The following is a 17,931-nucleotide window of genomic DNA, read 5'->3' on the forward strand; positions in this document are numbered from 1 at the left end:
GGTCAGTGGATATTTTTAAAATAAGTTAATTGGTAATTGAATGGATAGATGAATGATTGAATAATAGGATACATTTTCTTTTATAAAGATTTTTTTCCTTTGACATTAGCCTAATTCTCTATAAAGTATATTCTATTAAATCATCCTATGAATAAGTTTCAAGTCCATGAATTTCAATGGCTAAAACTAACCCTAATATTTCTTCTCCAAGTCACACTAAATCCATAATTTAGGAGAATCTTAAAATTCTCCTAGGTTTTTATAGATATAATTAGTAATACATTTTCAGTTTTAAAAAAGGATGTAAAATATACCTTGAAAAGTATTTCATTATATATCTATAAAATGGATTCCTTTAAAATTTCCTAGGAAACATTATTATATGTATTTAATTTTTTTCTTTTTTATAATACAATTGAAATTTATTGGTTTAGTATAGTAATTCCTTTAAGGCTGATGCTTTTGCCACTAAAACTAGAAAAACTCTATATAAATTACAGAAATCATACTCCTTAGACCATCAGAGAGCTATGGATGAAATAAACTAAATTTCCAGAAAAAGGAGATCCTTTCTAAGGTAACCAATAATTTTAGTCATGGGTGTGGGGGTTTGTTAAATCTGGATAAAAAATGAGGGACAGGTGTAACTCTGGAAGAGGAGCTCTAGTGAAGAAAGAGAAATTAATGTTTTTCAGTTGCCCAGGGTTAGGGAAATGTATTAGAAATTTGAAGATCCCTAAAAATCTTACTGGAATTTTTCTCCATGAGACATTTGTAAGTTTTTGAAATGTGTAGGAAGCTGAGAAATTAAGATGAAAACTTCTAAAATGCAGAGTATAATTTTCTCCATCCTTGTTAAGTATGCATTTGGAAACAAATTTGAAGTTGCTTGGGCAGAAAGCACTGAGCTGGTACCTTTTGAAGGGCAGAACTGAATCCAATTTCTCAGTGCTGATGGGATAGGCAAACATAGGCTCTCCATCCAAAGCCTTTAACATACACAGTGGAGAAAGGAGGACTAAACAGAAATAGTCTTACTAAAACTGCAAATCATCCTCAACCCAGATCAAAAGTTGATTGCACTGAAGTATCAGCTCCTCACTGTATATGAATAACAAAGAAAAGGAGGAATGCTTTTAGTGGACACTGACCTTATCTAAACCCTACATGTGCTTTTACACAATGTCTGGCACTTAATAAAAATGAGTATATATGCCAGTTGATGTGATTAATAATATAAGCCCATTCACAAGTTATCCAGATATTAGATTTCATTGGTAAGTAATTTAAAATGACTATGGTTAAATTATTAAAGATAATAGAGAAGAAAAAAGGACAAAATAGTCTCTGTCAATTCTTTGATGGAGAATTCTACAAGAGTTGAAATCTTAAAAAACAAGACAAAACAAACAAAAACCATTTAAAATGTATATTTTAGAACAGAAGTTAGTGAACTTTAGCCTGTGGGTCAAATCTAGCCCATTGCCTGTTGTTGTACAAAGTTTTAATGGACCATTATCATGTTTACTTATTGTTTATGGCTATTCTTGTGCTATGACAGCAGAGTTGAATAGTTAGAATGGAGACTGTACAGGATATAAAGTCTAAAATATGCACTGTCATCTTCTTGAAATATACTGTGAACTTTAACATATGAATTGCTTAGAACTCCAATATTTAGTTAACATCTTACTTCTTTTTTTTCCCCCATCAACTTCTTTAGGGTAGATAGCATTCAATAAATGTGAGTTTTTGTTATTTGCTGAATACTCTGTGAACTCAGAATTTTATTCGGGACCACATAGTTAGATAGTTTGGAATTGTGAGCTTGAACTCAGATCCTAAAACTTTAACTTGTGCTCCTGAATGAAAATAAGAGGCTTCTCTCCATTTTAAAGAAAATAACGTTCTTCAACTTTTCCTTGGCATTGTTGAGTTTTTCAATAATTATCTGAGCTCTGGGAGTGAGGGCTCTGACAAACTTGAAATTTGGCAACAAGAACAAAGAGGCATCCAGTGCTTGTCATGAGAACTTAACAAGGGTGTCTACACTCTTCCAGGAGGGGGTCATGTAATTAGAGGTATGTGTATATGAATGCCCAAATAATGTTGCAACTAGTAATAATAATAGTTCACACTTACTGAATGTGTACTATGGTAACAGTTCCATTTAATTGGTCCTGGGTGACCCCACTATTGATGTTTTTAAAGAATTCCCATGCAATCATAATGTTCACCCAGGATTGAGAAACCTCTGATTTAGCTTCTTCTCCCTGCTTTCACCATCATCTGCTGTGTTCCAGCCATATTATATCACAAAAAACTGTCAGATCAAGTAAGTCCTGTATCTCAGGTTCACTTACTTCCACTTAATTAATGACTATTTGAACACAAAAATCATCTGCTAGTTCTCCTGGCTGGCTGGGACATAGTATTGGGATCTTTGTTTCTTAATTGCTCTTTAAAAAAAAACAAGACTTACATATTTTTTGACTCAATAAATATCTGTTGTAAGCAAAAACTGTAGTGGCTATTGTCTTTCCTCTAAATAAGCTGCAGTAATAAAATTTATTATCCTCATTGAATCACTATATTGTACTCTTTTTTAATTTTTTATATTTTTTAAAGATTTTATTTATTTACTCGCAAGAGACACAGAGAGTCAGAGGGAGAAGCAGGCTCCATTGCGGGACTCAATCCCGGGTCTCCAGGATCAGGCCTTGGGCTGAAGGTGGCACTAAACCGCTGAGCAACCCGGGCTGCCCTCTATATTGTATTCTTAAGACTAATATAACACTGTCTGTTAACTACACTGGAATTAAAATAAAGTAAAGAAAAAAAATAAAGAAAAATAAAGTAAAGTAAAAAAAAAAAAAGAAAAAAGTATTATCCTTTTAGACAGTGTGCTAGGTATTTATGCAATGAGGTATTGTACAAAAATTGTTATATGTGAAGAGTTTTATTACAATGGAGCAAAATTCACCTGGAAGGTAGAAAATATACAAAAAAAAAAAAAAAAGCAGTACATCTATTCTCTGTCTCTCTCTTTGTCTTTGTCTCTTTAGGTCTCTTTCCCTCTCTGTATTTCCTTCTTCCTTCAAGCCTCCCCTAAGGGAAGATATCTCTATTTCTATCTCTCTATCCTAATAAACCACCCACAGGAGAAACAAGTTCTCAAACTAGGACTCAAGCTCTTTGACATCCCCTTCCACAAAGTCAACCTTTTGATGATAGACTACTGCTCCTACTTCCATATTTATTTGTTTGTTAAATGAAGGTTTGAAAAGTAAGAGTTTTAAGGGACAATGACTTAAAAGGGAACATTTATACCTAACTCTTCATATTTCCATATGGAAGGCTTCCACTAGAGCAATGTCTTTGACCTTTCTCAATCTTCTATCACTCACTTCCAAGGAAAGAGGAATGGCATATGCCTAATGAATTTAGGAAAAGGCATTGGTACATTTGGTTCAACTTTTATTTTAGAACTCTCTACATGCAGAAATATATATCCTGCCAGTTCTATGGAGTCTGTCAGTTCAAGTGTAGGGGAGTGTATGTGTATGTGCATGTGTGTGTGCATGTATGTATGTGTATTTGTATGCGTGTAAAAGAGAGGAGGGAGAGAGAGAACAAGAAAAACTCTCTCTCAGAGAGAGAGAAAGGAGAGATAGGAAGAGGTTGTCTGTGATTCCCCAGGTATACCTGACACAGTGAGATCTGTTTATTTAATCCAGGGAGAGACTGCCTGCCCCACTTCGCCCACAATATTCATTCTTCTTCAAAGAGCTTTATGAGTAACAAAAAATAGTTTTCTCAGTTTGTCCGACTCCTCTACCTGTTTCTCATTGGATTCTAAAATTATTCCTACTTTGTACGGTATAAAATTCAGAAAATATCCCAGAATTTGAAAGGAAGTATTATGCTAATACAGGACTTTCAAGAATCCTATTACAGTTTATTCTACTCTCAATGTTTCAAAATTTTGTGCATTCATTTGTGATTTGTTTTTTTTTTATAAATAACAGTTGGATCATGTTTAATTTTATATCTTATAAGGTTTCCAACAACTTCCTGATTATTAGCTTATTGAAATTCCTCTGCAATGGCCAGATAATTTCATAAAATAATGTCATCAATCACTCCACATTTCTAGATACTTTTGGGCTAGGAAAATTCCACATGAGGGATAATACTTATTAATTTCATGTGGTTAAAATTCATGAACATTAAGTCTGGTGTATCACCTGAGAACCCTCCAGCTGCCACTATGCTCCTACTGATTAGAAAAGTGGCAGAGTCATTCTTTATAAGCATCTACGGAATATCTAGTATATGCTTAGCATTGTGTTCGTTGGTAGAGAAATAAAGATTAAAAAAAAAAACATGGTTTCTGTCCTCAAGGAATTCAAACTAAATGTTCAGTGTGACGGATTAGTGATTTTATATATTAAACTGATTAACAACTTCATCTGTTTACCTCAATTGGTTATAATTATGAGAGTTCACAGAACATACTGAACTAATGTTTTCACCGATGAAAAAATGTCCTTTCAAACTTAGTTTATTACATATAATTTTGTAAAATGGGTATTTAAAATATTGTAATCTATGTGGATATGTACATGTATTGTACATGTGCATATGCACATGTAAAAGAGTTGGAAAACATCTACCTATTTAAAGTAATTCTCTGTAGTAGGTAACAACATTTAATGAGTTTTATAAGTAGAAAGGGGGCAAAAATGAAATCTCTTAAAGAAAATAGAACAATTAAATTGTGAAATAATATTCTACTAAAGGAGAAGATACAGAGACTTCAAAGTAATTTTAGACTTTATGGCATCAGAACTATTTTTTATCACAAGTACTATCTAACTTTGCTACTCAGACAAAGCATGAGAAGCAACAGGAGTAAGAGTATGAAGCGAAGTTGGCTTTATTTCCATCTCCAGTTGACTTATTAGAATACACATGATTAAGTTGATGTATCAGGTAAGTATCATTTAAGGCACAGATTTGTCCTATACTTCCCTAAATATGTAAAGAAAATCATGACCCATAGGCAAGTACTAGATGTGTGTATGTATGCATATGAAAGTGTGTGTATATTTCTGTATGTGTATATAACCATAATTCATTTGTGATAATACGTGTAACATCAATCTTATATACCCATCTTCTAACCACTCATCTATCTGCCTTCCTATCTACTCCTCCATCTGTATCTATTTATATTTTTCCACATGTACAGTTTACATTAATAATATGTTCAGTTCTAAAATTTTACTCTTTTTGAGATAATATTTTAATTCGATGTATTTTCCGTACATGTAGATATTAATACCTCCTGGTTACAAAGATCTTTTAGAATCTGTAAGCATTTCACATATATGGTATATCATTTGCTTTTCTCTAAAATCTCCAGAGATGTTAAGATGATGCTACCAGCTTCATTTTGCAAATAAACCAAGACTTGAGATCACAGGACTTTTCTGAAAAACACAAAACCTGAATCTGCCCCCACTACCAGAATTTAGGGCAGATGGTTTCAAATCAAAAGTTCAGGAGGTAGCATGGCCTCTAGAAAAGATGTTAAGCTTTGGAACAATTGTACCTCCACAACTTTCATTCTTTGCCTCACAAAACTGGATTGTTCTCCTGTAGATTTTCAGATTCTTTGTAAATAAGCCAATGCAGGGATATCCACCTTGTGTATTTTGAGCATTGGAATTGGTTCATCAAAGTGCCCTGGTGCCTGTCTAGTACTTTGTAGGAGCTGAATACACACACTACTTTTTATTCTACAATATCATGCATTTGATTTATGTATGCCAGTCAGCAAAGGCATAGATGCATTGGCTGTCAAATTATTGATTGAATGATTTCTATGGAATTCACAATTTGAGATCAATTCTTCTATTTCACAGAGTGTTTCTGTTTCTGTTCATTATCAGTTGATCTGTACTCACAGACTGCAAACTCATTTAAATATTACTATTTAGAGGTGCCTGGGTGGCTCAGTCAGTTGAGCATCTACCTTCGGCTCAGGTCATGATCCCGGGATCCTAGGATGGAGCCCTACATCAGACTCCCTGCTCTGCCTCCCTCTACCTCTGCCCTCTACCTCTGCCTCCCCCTCTCTCTGTCTCTCATGAATAAATAAATAAAATGTTAAAAAAGCAAATAAATATTACTATATAAAGCACTGAATTTAGAAAGTAAAAACTTTCTGCAAGCAAGTGATATTTCTTATTAACAAATTTATAAGAATTGATTTATGATTTACTTAATATATGCAATTATTTCCATTCATTACTGGATTAACAAGAGTTGAATATGGATATTATTAGGATTAAATAGACAAAGTTGAATGTCTATAATTAGAGAAAAATTAAATTCATAAGGACATTTTTGGTTAATCTTAATTCTTAAATATATTGGTCTGAGTATTGACAGTTATTAGTAAAAGAAATTTTACATTTCATATTCTTACATTTTATATCATAAAACAAAGCTACATATTATATTCTCTGTGTATATATGTGTATATATGTGTGTATATGTATGTGTATGTGTATACATGTGTATGTATGTGTATACATACATATACACACACATTTCAATTTTGACAGAAATAAGGCTCAGTGAAGCCAAATGTCAATTACTGATATACACATAAATATATATTATTAAATATAGGTATTTGTGTGTATCCAGCATATATTGACATGTAGTAGGTCAGTATTTCTGTGTAACACCCATATGTATACGTATGTGTACATCTATATATGTATTAATAATAGGAATAAGGTTCTGAGTAGTTACATAATTATCAATTCAATTACTATTACTGATTTGGTAAGTAAACATATTAGCATTTTGTTTTTGGATTTTTTAATGTGATTTTTTTGTTTTTTTAATAATCAAGTATATTTACTTCATCAGTATGAGTAATTATTGTATGAGCTAAATCTCCATCTACAAGGAAGAATCTTCTTTAGATTTTTCTAAAAAAAAAAAAGAATTGTGTATATATGTGGGTGACAGTAAAAAAGTTAAAAGAAAACATAATCTCAACAAAACTTAAAGTTTTTAAAATTAAACATCATCCTTGTCAATGTTCACCTTTCCAGCTGGTTCATGATCATATCTGTTATAAACCCCACAATGTTTATTCAGTTTTTATACATTGATGGAGTTCCTCCTGATTGTCAGGATGAAATGACAATAGTCTCCAATAATGACAATGACTAGCAATAAATAATCAAGCAAAATTTATCTGTGCTCAAAATATTCATACATCATATTTTTTGAATAATTCAATGATGTGTGGGAACAGAGGGGCTATTTTTGAGAAATTTGGCCCACTTAATCTTTTGCAAGTAATTAATTGGTGCAATCACATTGTCATTCTTTCAATGTCTTAATGTCAAAATGCAGGAAGAAATTTGATACCTAAGTGACACAGCTTATCATTTCCCAAGTACTAAAATGTTAAGGAACATAATTTAAAAATGTATGGTATTTTGAAGTCACTCTTATATGCTATTTCATACACAGTTACGCTGATCATGTTATACAGTGTAACTCCTATAGATAAAACTGAATAATAAATTTTGGTCAGGCCTTGTCCCCACTCGAAAAGGAATTCTTTCATTTAAATAGCAGGATCCGTAAAAAGCCAAATCCTAGGAATGAAAGAGTTTAGCACTGACTTCTAAAAATCAGCTTTCTGTCACATCACTTTTTCCTTCAGGCATTTTTTCAGAGATTTTGGCTGATTTGATTAGAAAGCAGAAGGTTAAATTCTCACACAGCGATCATGAGAAAAAAGAGAAACAGAGCAAGTACTAAAGCTGGCTTTGCACCTACTGAATGCTGCAAGTGTCTGTACTCATTTGATATGCATCTTGCAAAGCTCGGCTGTTCCCAGAAGGCCACTCCATGAAGGCTGAGAGAGCAGCGTCTGCTAGTGGTGCCTGAGAGTCACAAAGAACAGAGAGAAGCTTTATAACAGAGATGCTAGAAGGCATCATATCATTGGGAGGCAGGCTAAAAGCATTGGGTTTGTACATTCTGTTGCCTTAAAAAAACATGCATATGAAAATATTACGCTGATGATTTTTATAGCCCATGTGAATCACACAGAGAAACCATTGCATTAGCAATAATTTCTAGGTCTCTTCATTGGCTCCATCTATGAAGCACTTTACTAAAATTACTTTATGAATTGCTTATTGGGCAGATTTATCTTGCATAGAGGACAAAAGCATGACTTCATAAGCAACCATAGCATGCTGTTCGTGGATGGTGATCATCGGGTAGGTTTGGGTGGGTCGTCATACTTTACCTGTGGCATTCAGCGGGCACTGATTGAATGCCAAGTCACCTGCAGGGGTCCTTTTCCACACCATCGACATCAGATAATCCTCTGGGCATATTTCATAAGGTGCTGCAATTTAAAACAGAGGGATTCAAATGCCAGCAGTGTTTGTTTTTGTAAATATTGGCAATAAACGGTCCTCAAATGCATCTCTCTATCTGCAGAGCTCTTTTATTTTCCTTAACGTGTATCATTTGCTGAAATCTTAGTGATGTCTTTATAAACAAAAAAACCACCAGGTTTCATTTCATTATCTTCAAAATCTTCACAAAAATGTTCTTTTCTTTTCAAAGTGCATACTGTGGAGACTTTTTTAAAAAGACATTTGAATTTGCTTATAAATTGAACATTACATTCAAGCATATAAATCAAAAATCTTTCCAATATTCATAATGTTTTGAAATATTGTGCCATAAAATGATTTCCAATAAACTGAAAGCCATATTAGAATTATTAACTCTAAGTGTTAAGACAAGTAAACATAAAGGGCAAAAATATGTAACTTTTTATTCTTCCTCCAAGAGCAATGATGTCAATCAGACTACATCATATAAAAATAAACTGATTTGATCTTTTGGCCTTCATATTTTCAAAAATTCAATTTAATTACTGAGATGATAAAGTTAAAGGGAATTTCAAGAATAACAGACGTTTACCAGAAATATTTTAATAGGAAGCCAAAGGCTTTGTAAAGTCTGTCTATACCGGGTCTAAACATCTTGCTGTCAATACAATTTGCTCCTGGATAGAGCATACTCCTTTCTCTAGACACCTACTCTTGTGCTTTTCACCCAGAACAGTCATGGATGTGTTCACATATTTGTTTTCCCTACTTGCTTGGCATCTTGTCTTCTCATCTTTGTATCCTGCACCTAAAGGTTTGTCTGGCACATAGAAGTTGTTCAAAATTGAATAAACAAATGAATCAATATTTGAATATATCAAAACCTTTAATAAGTAAATAAGGACCAAAAAAATAAGTACCTCATAGGAATATACATGAGTGTGACTTCCTGGGAGAGATTTCTTCCTTTGAGGACAATATATGATTTAATCCATGCTGATCATAATCAACAGGCACTGATTCTACTTCCAAATTTATGAGATCATTAGGATATATTATAATTATTAGTGGGCAAGAATACAATTTAAGAAATTATAATCTTGAAATAATATTTTTTTTAATCTGGGGTAGCAGGGGCAGAAACATTTGCTCTTCGTGGGGGTGGGGATCAGACAAAATGGGCAGAGGGGTTCTCAGCTTGCTAATCTCCATGGTCAGTGTGGAAGGGGGTGGTTACAGGTGTTTGGCTGGTGGTAGCTGATGCAACCCTTCATTTATTCTTCTGCTATTTCTATTCTTGCCATATTGGAGGGGCTGTCCCTACCTTCATGTGAGTTATTTTTGTGTGTGATTTTTAAACATTTTATAATTTTTGATTTTTGATTTATGATAACTCCACCTCTATTAATCATCACTAGTTGTAGGCCCAGCAGACTCCATGGCAAATCATGCTCTTGGGTCCTGGGAAAGGGCCAGGCCAGCCTGAGCTCTCCTGTCCCCTGTCACAGCCTGGACACGTAAGACAAGATAAGATGAATGGTTTAAACATGTGGGCATTTTAGAACTGAAAGTGACACTGAAAATCACCTATTCCATTTCCTTCTTTACAGATGAGGGCACCAAGGCCCTAAAGAGGCTTGTTCAAGGCGACTGAGCTGGTGGAGGAATCAACAGGACTAGAGTCTAGAATCCTAACTCCTCAGTAGCCTTTGTTTGACTTCCTGCGTATCTTCTTTGCTACTTGCAATTATTCAAGGTAATTGTTCTCATGCTGAGTTTATATATATATATATATCATCTAGGAGCCCATTAAAATATTTAGGAACAGTTTCCAATTTAGGGAATCTTCGTTTGGTGGATGGTTTAGCAGATAATTCAACCTTTGCCAGCCCCATTTTCACAATATATTTCCACTTTACCCCACCAGTGATCTCCTAAGGGCCACACCTAATGCACTCATCTCAGTCATCACTCACTGGACTGTCACCACAGTGCTTTATACTCTGACTTCTCCCTCCTCCTTGAGAATACTTTCTTTGGGGTTCTAAAAAGCTATTATTCTCTCTCAGGGATCCACCAGACACTTGGACAGTTCTTTCTTGGTCCTTGGCCCCTATGTCCTTTGCAGAATCATCCATGCCCAATTTTTTCCTTTGTTAAATGCTTTCCTTAGATAATTTCAATGTATTAATAATAGTAATAGTAATAGTAATAATAGTGAGTATTAAAAGTCTTACATGCATGGACTCATTTAACCTTCCCCAATAATCTTATGAGGTAGAGATTAGTAGTCTCCTTTACCACATGGGGAAATAGGCAACAGAGAGATAAATAATAATAATAATTATTATTATTATTATTATATAATTAATATAATTATATATAGTTATATAACTATTATTATTTAAGATTAATCATGATATTATTATTATTTAAGATTCTAAACATTCTTTTTATTATGTGTTGGTTCTAGAGGAAAAACTAAGTAAAGGAGTGGATGAATGGAGGAGGAGAGGGATGGGGGGCATCATCACCACCCCTCCCCCTTCAGGAGCCAAGTGTGCCCTTCTGACCTCTTCAACTTATCCAGGCTATGATGGGGGCAGGAGGTCTTAGTGAGGGGGGAGAACCTCATTGGTTCACTCAGCATTTACCTGACCTGTGCTATGCTCTGTTCTAGGGAGAGTCAGTGGTGTATGAGAGCAGCACTCTCGGCCTCTTGGAGCTTCCAGTCAAAGGGAGGAGGCAGAAGGTCAAGCAATTGAACATACCATTACATGAGGACAATTATGATAAGCTCTGCAAATAGGAACTACAGAATGTTATTTCAATCTAAAATTTGAAGAACAGAGAAAGGCTTCTTGGAGGAAGTGACACTTTACTGTGACTGGCTGGCTGCCTGGAGTGCAGCAAGTGCTGTAGGCAGAGTGCACTGTATGTACAAAGGCCTGGAGCAGAGAAGAGGTTGGGGCCTCAGAGCAGTGGAGTTGGAGGGAAGAATTTTAGGAGTATGGAGTGATGGGCTGGTGGACAGGCTAACAGTAGTGCCTGCAGGGACCTACAGGCAGCTACTAAGGGTTAAACAAAATATCAACATAATTCAATTTTTAATTTTAAGAAGATCGGTTTGGGTGATGGACATTAAGGAGAGCACGTGACGTAACGAGTACTAGGTGTTATATAAGTCTGATGAATCACTGACCTCTACTACTGAAACCAATAGTACATCATATGTTAATTTATTAAATTTAAATTAGGGCAGCCTGGGATCCCTGGGTGGCGCAGCGGTTTAGCGCCTGCCTTTGGCCCAGGGCGTGATCCTGGAGACCCGGGATCGAATCCCACATCGGGCTCCCGGTGCATGGAGCCTGCTTCTCCCTCTGCCTGTGTCTCTGCCTCTCTCTCTCTGTGTCTCTCAGTCTTTCATGAATAAATAAATAAATAAATAAAATCTTAAATAATAAATAAATAAATAAATAAATAAATAAATAAATAAATAAATTAGGGCAGCCTGAGTGGGTCAGCGGTTTAGCGCCGCCTTCGGCCCAGGGCCTGTTCCTGGAGACCTTGGATCGAGTCTCACATCAGGCTCCCTGTGGGGAGCCTGCTTCTCCCTCTGCCTGTGTCTCTGCCTCTGTGTGTGTGTGTGTTTATGTGTGTGTGTGTGTGTGTGTGTGTGTCTCATGAATAAATAAATAAAATTAAAAAAAATAAAAAAATAAATTTAAATTAAAAAAATTAAAGCAAAAAAAAAAAAAAGATCAGCTTGCTTTCTCTGGGCAAAAGGGATGGGAGAGTAGTAGGTAGGGCAAGACAATTGAAGAGGTTAATGCAGTCCTTCAGTGCTGAGACGATGGTGGCTTTAGGTAGGATCTTTAGACTACAGATGAAGAAATGGGAGGATCCCTGGGTGGCTCAGTGGTTAAGTGCCTGCCTTTGGCCCAGGGGATGATCCTGGAGACCCGGGATCAAGTCCCATGTCAGGCTCCCTGCATGGAGCCTGCTTCTCCCTCTGCCTCTCTCTATCTCTCTCTCATGAATAAATAAATAAAATCTTTAAAAAAAAAAAAAAAGAAAGGGTAGGCACAGATAAATTTAGAAAGTAGTAGACTAAATGATGTGGGGAATGAAGAATATTGCCTGATTTCTGAGCTGGAGAACTGGGCATAAAGTGGAACTATTTATTCTCTAGTATCTTCTACCTTTAATCCAATTTTCATGCCATATTAACAAAGTAATCTCCAAAATGAAGCTTAATCCCATAACTTGCTGCTTAAACCCTTTCCATGGTTCTCCAATACTGACAGGATAAAGATAACTATGCTCTCTGTGATAAATAAAGGCCCTTCTAGCAAGCTCTAAGCTAGCATTCTGGTTATGGTTCATATTTATACTCCTATACATCAGCCGCACAGAATTAATTCTCATCCTCCAAATATTCCACACCAGGTCACACATTCTCCTGTGTTTCCATAAATGTGAACCAAAACTACTTTAGAATACGAAAAAGAGGAAAATCATAATAAATGTTAAAACTCACAAACTACATTATACATAGTTTATGACATAATTGAATTCTATGTAAAACAGCTAGTCTATTTTTAATAAAGGTACACCATTAATTAAGCTATTAGAAACTTTACACTTAATTATTCTTTTTTTTTGTTCCATCTACACATCCACCTTCTGTTCAATATCTTTCTCCTTAAAACTTTATTTGTAATCCTTCACTTTCACTTCACTTGTATTTTATTCCGTTTGTCAATGTTTTTAAACTACAATTTTCTTTAGTTCCATGATGAAATTTGAAAAACATTTCATAAAAAGAGTTGCCAGAGCATTCATTTTTCTTTCTGATTTAATCTTGACCCAAACCAATGAAGAAACTATTTGCACCCTAGACTTCCTCATTCCTCTGTTGTGGGTTCAGAAAACTCTTCACACCTATTGTTATTCTGCCAAAAATCAGCCTCCTTCCCTGCGCCCTTCCCCCACCGTCGGCTGGCTGGTCAGAAGCTCTGGTAATTGCAAGCGTTAACCACTAGATGGCACAGGTGGGCCAACAGGGTGAAATGTTTACCGGGCTCGCAGCTGAAACTGATGAAGTTCAAAATTAAGGTGGGCAGAAGTAGTAATTGTCAGCTGGGGAATATATGGGTCAGCGCCTTTTTAATATATATATATATTTATATTATAATATATATTAAATATATATTATAATTATAATATATAATATATATATTTAAAGGTACAGTACTTGGGAAAAAAGAAAATTTCTTCTTTTCCAGTAAGTACGACGTTTAGTGACAAAACCAGCCTCACTTACAAGGCCTTTCAATCAGACATCTTACCTCAACTTCCATCCTCTCCACATTCAGCACCCCTGCCCCCATACACTGACCCCTTTGATGCTTCTCTGATACTCCAGGAAGGCTTCAACCTCAGAGCTTGTACACTTGCTCTTTCTTTCCAGGATGTCCCTCCCTCTCTTGCCCAAATGTCTGCATGGTTTGTGTCTGCACTGCCTTTAATCTTTGGTGAAATCTTGCCTTTTCAGGGATTTCCTGACTTCTCTCAAAAACTCACATACCTTCTGTTTTATTTTCATCCAAAATGCCTGTTAACCTTATAACTCATACACCTTTTTTTCTAATTTTCTTATTTTGCATAATTATTATGTGTTTGTTTATTGCTTTCTCCTGCTAGAATGTGCACCATGAAGACAATAGTTTTTCTGTTTTGTTTCACTCCTAGAGCACATAGTACTTACAAGTCTAGTAAATGATAGATGGATTAACTCTAGACATATATTTTAAACTAACAATTACCAAATATTTCCTAAAAAATCTCTTTTTCCATTACCTCAGTACTTAAGATGACAGAGAATGAGGATGATTCTGCAAGGAACAGTGGACAGTGTGTGTAAGTAGCAGCATAGGTAGGAATGTTCACTTAGGAAAAGTAAGAGAGGGAGTTGAACTACTATAGTTTTCTTAAAAAATTAGCAAAAATGGGTTTTCCAGGGTACCAGGTATTGACAAAAGTTGACTTTCATAGGGCTATGACTGACTTGGCAAGAGTCCATGGAATCTTGGCCAGAATTCTCTAGTGTGATCTGTATATATCCAACCACAGTACTCAATTATTAATTCCTATTTACCTAATGACAGTCAGTATGGTCTCCCTCACCCAGACCAAAACACAAAACTAGCAAACAAACAAAATCACAGTAATTTTTTAAACTTAAAGAGGTCAACAAACTTTGTTTTTCTCCACCATCAATTCATAAAGCTTTGGATTCATTGTGCTTCTCTCCATTGTAGATGGAGAGACACAGTACACAAATACTAAGAAAGGAAGATGACAGGGAATCATAGATTCAAATTTGCAAATTTGCAGGATTTTCAGCTTTTTAGTAGCAATGTCAAATCCCACTTCTGCTTTAAATATTTTGACAAAGGTGATTTGGCATCCATTGAAGATTATATTCATAAAAAGTTTACTCCAGAAAATAAGTGTACTTGTGCTCATACCAAAAGCAAAACAGCCCATATATTATAATACAATTTTATTTTCTTCCATCTTAGGCTTGTGAAGCCCCCAGGAGGAAACTTTTTGGGCTCTCAAAAGTGCCACTTGTGGAATTCATTCATTCCACAGATATTTACTAAGCACCCATAATGTGCCAATTACTTTATAAGATACTGCATGGGAAGAAAACAAACAAGAATAGTCAAGGTCTCTCAACTTCCATGATGGTGATGGAGACAATAAGGGGAGAAATTATAATACAGTGGGATGCCCACTGTGATCTGAGAAGTCCTGGCTGCTCTAGGAATACTTTAGGGGAAAGTATGTCATTGGAAGATTTCCAAAAGAAATTTCCAAGTTGAAGTGTAAAGGATAAGTAGGAGTTGGCCAGTGAGGAAGGGAAAAGTGTGCCTTGGGAACCACATGTGGGAAGACCCAGGCAGCAAGGAGAACCTGGTATGTCCAAAAAATTGGGAAAACTTCAGAATGGCTAGAGGACAAATTTGGGGATAAGTAGAGGTGGGTAATTATGGGAGTCGGAGGGGTGATAAATGATAAGATAAACTAGGAGTTTGAATATAAGGGCAAGCAAAATTTGTTACAATGTGTTGAATGCTATACATGCAGTTTGGGGAATGGATTGAAAGAAAGTGAGACTAAAGTCAGGGGGTCCTATGACAACCTAAATGGGATAGGGAAGGGGCATGGTATCACAGGAAGTGGCAACTGGAAGGGGGTGAATTAAAAAATATCTAGTACAGAAAATGCGCTCAGCTCCATGGCTGCACATAGAGGGTGAAGAAGAGAGAGAAATAAAAGATGAAAGTTGGGTTTCCAGGAAAAGGGCTGGCTGTGCTCCATCCAGCTTCAGTTAGAGCGGGTGAGGAAGATACCAGTTGGGAGGGAATATGCTGAAAATAGTTTTGAGTTTGAGGTATATGAGCAACTCTTGATATTATCGAAAAGGCAGTTGGTTACAGAGATAATGCTCAAGACAAAAACGTAAGCTAAAGAGACAGATTTGTGCTGTTGTTTCTTCTTCAATACTATGTATATTTTGTAAATTAGAAAATACATAATTAGCTTACATCCCTATGCTCAAAATAAAAGCATATTATTGTAGGGTAATATGAAGGGCTTATTTTTTAAGCCTTAGCAAAATGGAACAGCAACTCTGTTCATCAGCTGAAAGATGCCACTGTTTGCTATCACTAGTGCGAAGATTATAAAAACCCATTTGTAAGATACAACGGTACTTGAAGTCACAAGTATGTAGTTAGCATGCTGTCTTAAAACAAGGTAGCAATTACTTAGTGATTAGCTGTTAATCTGTCTATTCAAACTGATTTTCTGTCTCTTAAAAATAGCAAAAATTATACAGGGCTTAAATCAATTTGATGTGGAAAATTAGTTTTCACCCCTATGCTAGAATTTCAGCATTAAAAAGAAATTGATTCTACACTGTAGAGTTGGCATGCAAGGGAAAAAAAGAAAGAAAAAGAGAAAAAGAGAAAGAAAAAATAAAAAAAAATGCACTACCCATGACCCCAATTTCAGATTTCACTGGCTGGCAATTCATTAATTCTTATGTTTTGGGAATTCCCTATGCTGAGGGACACAGAGGTGAATGAGATAGTCTATGTGCTCACACAGCTTACAGCTCTAATTTCAGCAGGGAACACACTCATGTAAAGAATTCATGGTGCTGCTTAGGTCTTAGGGGAAAAGAAGGGCGCTTATCGAACGTGTTTTGTAATAACATTTCTCACATAGAAATGGTTTTTATCAGTGTCAGGTTGAAAGAATGTACAATTATAACAGCAATATGCATGTATCACTATGACTTAGGCACTCTTTCAAGTGCATTACATTTTTAAATTCATCTCATTCTCATAAGAATGAAGTAGATACAATTATTAAATCTCTTTTTAAACACGAAGAGACTAAAGCATAGAGAAATCACTCCACGAGGAGGTGGTCCGTAGACCCTTGTCAATCAAACAAGTCTCTCAGTCCATTCTCTGAGAATCTTACACTCTCAGCAAGATTTGTTGTAGTGGTTAACAAGGCATTTATATATTTTGCAAGAATTTGTCTCTAAGTCTCAAAGGTAGCAAACCATAAACTTTAAATTCATTAGGAGACAATGTGTGTTGCATTGCCTGTTTGAGGATTAGATGGTGTTTTTTACATACACACCGTGGAAAAAATCTGATTAACCTAGTTTTAATCTTGTATTGCAATTTAAGCAGACAAGGTCACTGTAGTTCCAACCTGTCAACAAGATTAATTTTTTTTTTAAAGATAGCTAACACTAATTGTGAGGAATAGTTCTTTCTTTTTTTAATATGAGGAATAGTTCTAAATAACAATTTGCTAACTTAATGTGAGACAGTTTTATATTGGGGTACACTTGGTGTTTCTGCTAGAGAATTGCATTTATTTGCCTTTTTATATTAGCGTAGGAACTGTTGAGGATAACTGTGCATCATCACCTTTTCCAGGTCATGGAACATGTAGAAAATGGTAACATTTGGAGGCACACTAGGGTAACGGGCAAGACTACTCTAGGCTGGAGGCCGCAGGCCACAGCCTCCTGTCTTGCCAGCTGCCCTGAGGTCTTCAAAATCTCTATTTGCGTATACCTGAGACCAATCCTAGCCTGACAGGTGGCTATGTGACAGCCTTGAGGAGCTCTGATCTAAATATGGGGCTGAGATTTAGGGAAATTGAGTAACTTACTATAAAAATACATATTTTTCTTACCTCCAACATCTCAATGACTTATTTCTAAAGAAGGAAGGTTCATGCCACAAATTGCAACTACAAAATAAAAATAGCATATTGTGCTGAAAATGACTATTCAAATTCTACTTAGGTAAACTAATAGCATTTTGAAAGAGTAAAATGATTATAAAATGTAAGGCATTACTATCATAGTCATTTTGAA

The 17,931-nt window shown here is 35.5% G+C and overlaps 1 protein-coding gene across 5 annotated transcripts in view; it reads right to left on the reverse strand.

The window, feature by feature from the left end:
* The window catches only part of ADGRB3 (adhesion G protein-coupled receptor B3), a 714,356-nt gene that overhangs the window by 385,246 nt on the left and 311,179 nt on the right, over nucleotides 1-17,931 (reverse strand). For all 5 annotated transcript variants that reach the window (XM_077903497.1, XM_077903496.1, XM_077903499.1 and 2 more), the window contains 2 exons: nucleotides 8,354-8,455; nucleotides 7,876-7,982 (listed from right to left, as the gene is read on the reverse strand). In XM_077903497.1, the coding sequence (XP_077759623.1) occupies nucleotides 7,876-7,982; nucleotides 8,354-8,455 (209 nt within the window). The remainder of the gene's footprint in view (nucleotides 1-7,875; nucleotides 7,983-8,353; nucleotides 8,456-17,931) is intronic.

This window comes from Canis aureus, chromosome 7 (assembly GCF_053574225.1).
Source record: "Canis aureus isolate CA01 chromosome 7, VMU_Caureus_v.1.0, whole genome shotgun sequence".
Classification (NCBI taxonomy): Eukaryota; Metazoa; Chordata; class Mammalia; order Carnivora; family Canidae; genus Canis; species Canis aureus.